The sequence below is a fragment of the Manihot esculenta genome, chromosome 4 (genome assembly GCF_001659605.2).
Source record: "Manihot esculenta cultivar AM560-2 chromosome 4, M.esculenta_v8, whole genome shotgun sequence".
In the NCBI taxonomy this organism is placed as follows: Eukaryota; Viridiplantae; Streptophyta; class Magnoliopsida; order Malpighiales; family Euphorbiaceae; genus Manihot; species Manihot esculenta.
The window spans coordinates 32,952,912-32,963,318 of NC_035164.2; the positions used below are offsets into that span (position 1 = coordinate 32,952,912).

A 10,407-nucleotide genomic window follows, 5' to 3' on the forward strand; every position below is an offset into this window, starting at 1 on the left:
ATGAATGATGTTTAATTTATATTGAATATGTTTTTAAAATTTAAGTTATTTAGATTATATAGAGAATTATTTAAATAAAAATAAAAAATTATTTTATTAATAATAATAAATATTATTAAAAATATAAATAATTTTTCAATAAATTTACTATGAACTTTCATAAAATAATCTTAATATTTCTTGTGAATTTGGGATTATTTTTATTTAAATAGTTTTAATATTTTTGATAAATTTTCGAAGGCCATATTTTATCATTAAGTTTTCAATAAATTAGTAATAAATTAGTTATTGGATAAATTCTGCTAACTTTTCAGATGGAATGATAAGTCGAAAATCTGTAAAAATAACAAACACCCCTGAATTCTTAACTTCTAAGTCAAAAAATCTAAGATTCTAAATCACATTCTTGAAATGAAAAATCTGATGAGAAGCCAAAAAGAGTGTCTTTTACACCATCAAAGGATGTCATCAGAGGTTCAGATTTAGAAACAGGATTGTTTCTTCCAAACTTTTATTCCCTTCCAGAACATCAAGTATCTGCAATTTGCATGAAAATAAAGGGTAAGGGTTAGCAATCCAAATGACCAAATTGAGAGAAGAACAGAACATGTCGAGGTCTACGCTGTGGAATTATATTTTTGCAGAATTACCTGACTCATTCGTGGCCTACGTTGTGGATCATCATCTACACAAGCTAAAACACAGGCAACCATTCGATCCATTTGTTCAGTGTTGTACTTCTGTAATTTCTTATCAACAAAATCGAACTTGTCCTTTCCTTCCAACAGACTTTGTGAGAGCAGTGGCTTAGCCTGAATATTCATGCATGAAATTAATCAAAATTAGGATTGCCATTATACACTTAAATTGCAATTATAGAATAGCCTACGTACCCATTTAACCATGTTCTTGTGACCACTGAAATGACCAACTGGTTGTTTCCGGGTAATCAACTCCAAAAGAATTACACCAAAGGAATAAATGTCAAGCTTATCAGTCAACTTGCTAGTAGATTGATACTCAGGAGCCATATATCTGCATTTGGAGTTGGATTAATAAGTGAAAGTGTATTCTAACTTTCTTTTAATTTGTTTCTTCTTCCTAATCCCAAGTCCCCAAATGCCTATCTCATAGCTTTAATGCAACAAAAATATAGAAAATTTATTTACCCGGAATTTTGCATAATTTTGCTGATAGAGAGATGAGTAACAGAATCCGGGAAAATCTTGGCACTTCCAAATTCTGCAAGCTGAACATAATATTGAGATTTAATTAGTTTAACGGCGTTAAGATGTCTGTATAAGTTAAAGCTTCAAAATAATTTTTGTTGAATCTTTTGGCAAAATATTACTGAGCAAAATTTTAATGTATAATATTCCTTACCTTTGGTATAAATTTATCACAAAGAAGAATGTTATCGGACTTGACATACAAATGTAAAATTCTGTGTCCACCTGAAAAAAAAAACAACAATCTCAACAAAAAATAAATAAATAAATAAATAAGCTTCCAGACAAAGAATACGGACTGTCTTCATGCATATATTTTAATCCTCTGGCCGAGCCTTTGGCGATTTCCATTCTACTTGTCCAGTCTATAGTTGATCCTCCATTTTCTGCAATATTATGATACCTTTAAGACCAGTAGAATCTTTGTTGTTGAAAATTAAATTTATTAAGGTGAAAAAGGCTCACCATGTAAATGAAATTTCAAGGAATTGTTGGCTACAAACTCAAAAACAAGCAGTCTATTGTCTTCCTCATCACTGCAGTATCCAATTAGATTAACAATATTTCGATGATTAACATTGCTAATGGCCATAATCTCCTTCTCGAATTCTTGTTTATTCTGTTGAGAGAACTCGTACATAAGTCTCTTAATTGCCACCTTACTTTGATCAATACCTGGAAGCACTCCCTCATAGACTGGACACAAGCCATGCTGTCGAAGAAGGTGTTTTCCTGAGAAACTATCAGCTGCCTTGGCTAGAAAACCAAAATCAAATTTCTTCAGCAATGAAGGACGCTCCAGTTCCAGTTCATTTGGCTTTCGAGATCCAGACTCAACATCTGGATTACAGAAGAAATGGGGTAATTTATACTAATGCTATATATAATAAACAAAAAAGAAAAAGAATTACATTCTGCAAATATTTCTTCGTGGGAGAGTGTTACCTTCCACAGCCCATAATTCACTGGGAGACATGTTTCCTTCAAGAGCTTCAACTATCTGCATTGAATAAGGTGAACCATTGATTATGCAATCTTCCGAATTCTCAAATTTTAAATGCTTTGAAAGACAGACAATTTGTGGAAAATAATGTTTGATTTGCAAATTTTTATTACCTGTTTCATTCTTGGTCGAAGTTTAGCAGGTCGATATACACTAGCAGCAGCACAACAAATCATTATTTCTATTTCTTTTTCGTCGTAATGTCCTTTCAATGTGGAATCAACAAGACTACTGTAATTGATTTCGACTGAATCTCCTTTGATCATCAAAGGCTTTGCCTGAGACAAAACAAGTAGTAGACAAGTTTTCTCTAATTTTTTAATATGTAAAATATTATATTTGCACCGTCACAGAGAAGTATCTTACCCACTTCACAATATCAACTTTATGTTCATCGTTAATTTTTCTTCCAGAAATAAGTTCCAGAAGCACAACACCAAAAGAATAGACGTCTGATTTGTCAGAAAGTTGTTGAATAGATTCACCTTGTTGAGTATTGTAATTTTCTGGATCTGCATAGCTGCAATTTGCATATAAAATTAAAAAAATTTTCTAGTATGTCAGAATCATGGCACTACAAAAATTAGATTTTAATTTTTTTTTTTTTCACTTTCTTACTATTCTAGAACTAAACTTAAAACAGATTGATTATAACATAGGAAGGAAAAAATAGACTAATTTTAATTCAGTGCAGTGTTCAATCAAGGTTCTTACACGTAGGTTCCCTTCCAATGAGAGCTGATGTGAGTGACACTATTAGTTATTGGAAAAAACTTTGCAAGTCCAAAATCTGCAATCTGAACAAAATAATTTTTCAAATTAATTATCAAATTAACTAAAAAGCCTTTAATTATTAAATTAATTACTCCACCTTTAATTAATTTGTCAAATTGATTAATCTACCTTTGGCTTACAATTTTCATCAAGAAGTATATTTTCAGCTTTAATGTCACGATGGATGATTTTAGAATTACCTGAAAATACGATGGAGAATGAAAATATTTAATAAGAAAATAGAGTTAAAATTCAAGAAAAAAAACAAAAAAAAAAGAATAACTAAAAAGTCTATTACTCACATCCTTCATGCAGATATGCTAATCCCTTTGCAGAACCTTTAGCAATTTTCATTCTCTCTGACCATTTCAAATTTGATCTTCGCAGTTCATCTGCATTGCCATTTAGCATTATATAACCAACAATCCAAATTACACGCAGAAGTCTTTTTGAAATTTTATATAATACATTCTATTTTTCAAATTTGATCTTCGCTGTTCATCTGCTTAAGTGGTAAAGGCATTTATATCGCAGTGTTAGGCGTCCGAATTCTATCTTTTCTGACGATTATGATTACGTCTAAACACCAAAAAGGAGATGTGGAGCATGTGAAAAGGACTTACCATTTAGATGATATCTCAAGGATTTGTTGGTAACAAACTCTAAAACAAGCAATCTGTCAGAATCTTCATTGCAGTAGCCAACCAGCTTAACAAGATTTCCATGGCGCACAATGCCAACGGCATTAACCTCCTTTTCAAATTCTTCTTGTTCCTGTCCACTGATCTCATAGTTAAGTTTCTTAATTGCTACGTCTTTCCCTCTCGGAAGGGATCCCCTATAGACAGAACCAAAGCCCCCGCCGCCGAGGAGTCTACCGTTGGTGAAATGGCCAGTTGCTTTTGCTAGTTCTGAAAATTTATATGTCTTCAGTTCATATGCTTTATAATCATCATTAGAAGCTGACTGCGTTCCTGTAAACAGAGAATAACTACCAAATTGTAAGTTACTACCAACTCAACAATCTTTAATTGAAAGTGTGGGAAAGTGTTTGTTACCTTCCACAACCCATAATTCCTTATGTGGCATTTTTCCTTCAAGAGTTCTAACTATCTGCATTTCATAATACATTTATTATTTTCTATATAAAATCTAAGAATTTAATTGAAATAATTTTTTATATTAATTCTCTCTTTTTAAATATTCTTTAAAATTTAAAATGAATTGAAATAATTTTAAAATGAATGATTAAATAATCAAATAAATTTAAGTATACCTGTCCCATTGTTGGCCGAAGTTTTGGGGATGGACTGTATAGGCTAGCAGCTGCACAATAAATTATTCTTTCCATTTCTATTTGATCGTAATCTTCTTTCAATGTTGAATCAACTAAGCTCTTGTAATTCACATTTATTGAATCTCCTTTTATCATTAGAGGTTTCGCCTGAATAATTATCTTTTATTATTTTTGTAATACAGATAAATATAAAACATAAATAATAATAATAACTTCATAATTTATTTTATTTATTTTTTTGATTTTGTTGATGAGAAAGGACAGAAAAGAAAATTTGTAGATTTTGCTGGCTGCTTACCCAATTCACGATATCAAGATTACTTTCATGAATTTTTCTTCCACTGATGAGTTCTAGAAGTATAATTCCAAAAGAATAAACATCCGATTTTTCATTGGAATTTTCTGAATCAGTATAACTGCATGTTTAAGAAGTATTAAAAATTTTGCATTAAGAAATTTTTTTTATATATATAAATAAAGTCTAAGCCCAAAACAGCGCCGCCCATTTTGTGCTCCAATCTCTCGGCTGAGAATTCAAGATCCTTGGTTTTCTTTTTAACTTTTTTTAATAAAAAATCTATTTTGTAGAAGTAGATAAAAAATAATAACCATGTAATTATAATCTACAAGCAAAAGTACTATATATATATAAATCAAATCTTACATGGTAGCCTCTTTTTTATCGGCAGGAATGTGTCTGATATTAATTTCTGGAAAAATTTTAGCAAGCCCAAAATCAGCAACCTGAAAAGAAAAAATTTTTTATCCATATTAAGTAAATTAGTATAAGATTCATTTATTGTGAATCATAACACATTACGTATATATGTATTTAAAATAAATTTAATTCTGAGACTTTGCTGTTTAATTTTTTATTAAGTGATATCTTAACTATATTTAATTAGCACTTAAACAACAAAAAATTTTATAAAAAAAATCATTCACTCTAATATTTGTTGAAATTTATGCTGAAAATAAACGGCTGTTTCAAAATAAATAATTTTAAAAAATGAAAGAAAAATCGAGAAAGAATGCAGGGAAGATATGCAACATCATATGTAGAATGCATGAATGCCTATGCATGAAAAGTTTTATTTGATACTATTAAATTATCCTATTTTTCTTTATAAATAAAAAAAAAATTATCATACCTTGGATTTAAAGTCAATATCTAGAAGAATATTATCGGATTTAATATGATAATTTTAGGATTACCTAAATAAATAAAAACAGAAAAATATAAATCTTAATTAATGAAAAGTTAAAAAATGAAAATAGATGAAAACTTAATTGCAAAAAGAGCATAGTAAGCCTTGATTAATATAAGATTACTCACATTGTTCATGCAGATATGCTAAACCTCTCGCAGAGAGCCTAAAGCAATTTCCATTCTTATTGACCACTTCAACTTTGATCTTTTCTTTTCATCTATGATATCGTTTATTATTTGTAAGATGGCAATCATATAATAACAATCCAAAATGTATCTTAGGACTCACCACTCAGATGAAATTTCAAAGATTTGTTGGGAACAAACTCTAAAACAAGCAGTCTATCGGCTTCTTCGCAGCAGTAGCCGATCAGCTTAACAAGATTTGGGTGAGACACAGAGCCGACCTCCTTAATCTGATTCTCGATTTCTTCTTCCTGCTCACCATCCTGCATATATTTAAGTTTCTTAATAGCAATGAGCTCACCACTTGGAAGGCTTCCTTCATAGACATCACCAAAATCACCGATGCCAAGAACTCGTTTGTTGGAGAAATGACGAGTTGCAATTGCTAGTTCTTCAAATGAAAATTTCTTGAGTAAATCCTCAGCTGATGTGTGCTCCGCGACTTGTCCTCCGGGGAACTCAGTACTCGCCGGCATCTCGTCCTCGACGATATTAGATAGAAAGACAGAGAGAGAGAGTGGAGTGGAGGAGTATTTAATATCCAGGGACGTATAGGATTGATAGAGAAAGAGGAAACAGGCTGGAAGTTGCTTGATATATGTTTAAACAATTGTATATATTTTTTTTTCACATGAGAAATTTCCTTGAAAAAATAAAAACTAAAATTCAAAACTCTGCAAACGATGAAAATTATAAATTTAATCTAAATCTAAAAACAAAATATTCATAGGGAGTAATAATAATAGTAAATAGTAATAAACAATATTAATAAGTTTTTATTAGTTATGGCAGACACACAATATATATAATTAAAGATTGGTTTATTTTCTTAATTATTTATATTAAATATTAGTTTTGTCGCTATACGTATTGAATAATAGACACTCTAAATAAATAAATAAGAAATAATTAATTAATGCATCCTTGTGAATAATTGATGTTGATTAATTTAGCACTATCAATATTATATATGTGATGGGTAGTTGGGAGATGTGAATGATAGATAATAAATTTGAAATCAAACCACTAATTTATATGTTGGATAAGACTTGAGGGTTATCCGAAAGTCCACATATTTAAATCAAACCACTAATTTATTTATTTATTTCTACATTATTGTCGTTTCTATTAAGTTGATAATTCCTCACACATGGGCTGTTAGAAATAGAAAATAAATTGGCACATGATCCAAATTGCCGACAGAGACGCTACAGTAGTGGCCACATTGCTAATATTCTGTTCATCTCTTGCGCTAGACGTGCCATGGGCCGGTTTCAATTTGTAACTGGCAATTCAATTTATTTTTTCAATTGAATTAGAATCAGTTAAATTCAAGACAATTTTAATTTATTAACGGTTTTGATTTAATTTTAGAACAGTTATGATTTCAATTTTTTACAGTTTTGATTTATTTTTTAATTAAATCAAAATCATCAATCATCAATCATCAATCTAATTTCAATTTAAAGAAATTTAAATTTAAAAAATTTAAATAAAATATAAAAAAATAAATATAAATTTTAAATATTATTAAATACATATTTTATTAAATAAATAAATTATTAAAATGTATCTATTGTACGTGATAAAAAAATAAAATAATATTACATTTAAATATAAAAAATTTTAATATATATTTCCTAGGAAACTTCAATTATCTGTAACAAAAATTTTCATTTTAACACACATTTTCTAAGTCCAAATAGATTTAATTAGTTTGATTATTTTGGGAAAAATCTCTGAATTTTATCTTCAAATTCAAATAAGTCATAATTTATTAAAATGTTATTTAATTTTATAATAGTAAATATTTTTTGTGATTTTTGAATAATAAAAAATATTTATCATTTGTAATAAAATTACTATAATATTTTTTTACTTTTTTTAAAAATACAACTGTTTAATCATTTTATTAATATTTTCATTAGTCAATTGACTAAATAATTTATAATAATAAAAACATTTTAATACTTTATTTAAAATATTGGAGATTAAATTTAAAAATATATTTATGACATTTAATAGATTTTATCAATATATATAACAAAATAGCTAAATAGTTACATCGTAATATAATAACTAACTTTTTAATTGATTTTAAAAATTATATGAATGAAATAATAAATTTTTTAAAAATTAAAGCACTTAATAGTAATTTTCATTAGTGAATATAATACCATTTAGATAGTTGTCATCGTTCTCATCCCATGTATCCTTCAAAGGAACAACAGCTTCAAGAATTTAAATTATCTTCATGACATAGAATAGTAAAAAAAATTAAACATTAAGTGTGAAAATTGTTTAAAATATCACACTATATAAAGTTGCATACATACATTCACAATCGAAATATTCAACCATGAAATCTATGTTTATGGACAAATAAAAGTAACATTTTTACTATGATAAAAAAAAAGTGTTATAATCTCTCAGATCTTTTAAAATTCTAATTTCAGTTTATATTTTGAAATCTCTTATAATATAAGCGAGAGTCTGCGCTTCCAACAAAAAATTTTGTTTTCTAATTCATTTCGGATCATATCGCTAAATTTTTTGAATCAGATCACAATTCAATTCATAAAAAAAATATTCAAATTTTAAGCCACATAATTAACACAAATAATAACCTCTTAGTTTTTCTTTATTAATTATGAAAAGATTTCATAAATAATAATGGTAACATCCTCAAATTCATAGTTAGAAATAGTGACATTGCTAGGTATGAGTTAGACTATTTCATTATTAGGGCAAGTGGCATTATGGGAGTTATTAGCTTATCCCGAACTACTTAGAGGAAGTGCTAGCAGAACTCTAAATTGCTAATAATTGAATCATAGAAAACTCAACTAAAAAACAGACATATTCAGAAATAAAGTAGATAGTGTGATTAGCGAGTTGAAAATGAGTCATCTTCGGGAGGTGTTTAGGGTTACCCGACATGCTCGCTTGAGGTTCTTGTTAAAATTCGACAGCTTATCTAAGTGAAATAGATTTCTAAAGTTTTAGTAAGTCAATCTATGAATATTGAAAATTTAAAAATTAAATTGAAATATGATAAAGAATTTAGTTGGTTGAAGTATGAATATGAAAAGTTCAAAAGTAAAATTCAATTTTAGTCTTTTATTTTTTTACCTCTTCAACTTAACCTCTCCATGTGTTATCTAAATAAAGTCAAAATAAGTGATAAAAGTAAAGAGAAAAGGTTATCTTCTATATTTTAGAAGTCTTGGCTGAAATTCCTCCATTAAAGAACAAATGTGACTTTAGTTTTCTTTATTTCCACCAAATCTAAGCCAATTTCTTCACTAAATCAATTTTTTTTTACAATCAAAGTTCATCCTCATATCAAGGATAAGAAAATAAGTTATAAATTGAAATATTTAAAAAAGGAAAAATTAGAGTTCCAAGTATTAAAGCTTCAAAGCCAAAGAAATTTCAAAAGAAATGAATTTTGCAAAAAATTTTAGTATTTGTATGATTTTCTATTTTTTTTTATTTTCTCATTAATATGTAAAATTAGAGATTAATTTTGCTTGCCGAAAATATTGCTTTGATTATATAAATAGATAATATAAATATTGGAATGTTGTTTTAAATACTCAAAATAAAAAAATTTAATATGAGAGTTAAAAGTACAAACTTGACAATAGATTTTAAAAGGGCTATATATGTTAGCAGTTTCATAATTTATTGTGTATTTATTGAAATTAGATATAAAATATACCAAATAAAAATTGAGATAAAGAACTAAACTTTTATATGTGATGATAATCATAAAAAAATATGGATGATACTATTATAAAATGTGTGTTAAATTAAAAAATAGTAAAATATTAAATGACAGTTAATAGTATAATTATAAATATATTTTTTATATATATTACAAGTTAAAATATTGATAAAATATAAGAAACTCTGCTAAAAATTTGACTTGTCCCGGCGACTCCTTTAATTTGCTTACTAAGCCCTAGCTTACTAAAAAAAAATAGATTTCAAAATTATTACAGCTTGAAAGGCTTGAAAAAAAGAACTTTAACTTCCTATTATTAGTATACCGTAAGTAACTCGGTGCCTAAGAAGAGTTTGTCTTCATTGCGTATTGGCGGAATAAGAAAATGTTCAATTACAGGGAGTTTGCTTTTCTTAAAGAAAAACCAATTTCAAAATTTATTTTTTTAACTTTAAGAAAAAGCATAGTTTATCCAAAAAAGTTTAGTGCCTAAGGGGTGCTATAATAACCTCCACTTAGCCTGGTTTCATAAAAAAAATTAAAATAAAATTTTATAAAATCATATATGATTTTATTTTCTTTAAAATAAATCTTTATAAGTTAAAAAAATATATATCTTTCAAACAAGAAATTTGATAAAAAAAAAATAAATTAAATTCTAAAAATTTTAAATTCACATAAGAGAATATAGTAAGTAAGTTCTTATCTGTCTCATTATATAATTTTTTTTAACTAATTGATTTCAATAAATATGACAATATGCTTTATTAAATTACATAAATATACAATGATTATCAACTACCTAACTTGTACATTGGAAAATAAAATTAGAATTTAAATAATTAATATTATTAATAATTTACTTTATTAGTTAAGTTAAATTATTATTTTACTTTAATATTTAAATCTTAAAACTTTAAGTATAATTTTTATAAAAATATATAAAAATATTATTATTAATTATTAATTATTTATTTA

The 10,407-nt window shown here is 27.1% G+C and overlaps 2 protein-coding genes across 2 annotated transcripts; both read right to left on the bottom strand.

Moving 5' to 3' along the window:
• Window positions 1-336: 336 nt before the first annotated feature.
• On the bottom strand, window positions 337-4,463 carry LOC110612683 (citron Rho-interacting kinase). The gene is made up of 16 exons (XM_021753460.2): window positions 4,283-4,463; window positions 4,065-4,119; window positions 3,630-3,980; window positions 3,309-3,398; window positions 3,136-3,206; window positions 2,947-3,029; window positions 2,599-2,752; window positions 2,346-2,510; window positions 2,175-2,229; window positions 1,695-2,069; window positions 1,529-1,615; window positions 1,384-1,454; window positions 1,170-1,249; window positions 894-1,035; window positions 651-812; window positions 337-537 (listed from the first exon to the last, which is right to left on the bottom strand). Exons 1-16 carry the CDS (start codon window positions 4,436-4,438, stop codon window positions 469-471), a joined length of 2,166 nt encoding a protein of 721 aa, XP_021609152.2. The 5' UTR covers window positions 4,439-4,463; the 3' UTR covers window positions 337-468.
• A 1,157-nt stretch (window positions 4,464-5,620) lies between these two features.
• Window positions 5,621-6,416, bottom strand: LOC110612736 (proline-rich receptor-like protein kinase PERK15). Its single transcript, XM_021753515.2, has 2 exons — window positions 5,803-6,416; window positions 5,621-5,731 (listed from the first exon to the last, which is right to left on the bottom strand). Exons 1-2 carry the CDS (start codon window positions 6,173-6,175, stop codon window positions 5,658-5,660), a joined length of 447 nt encoding a protein of 148 aa, XP_021609207.1. The 5' UTR covers window positions 6,176-6,416; the 3' UTR covers window positions 5,621-5,657.
• Window positions 6,417-10,407: the final 3,991 nt, after the last annotated feature.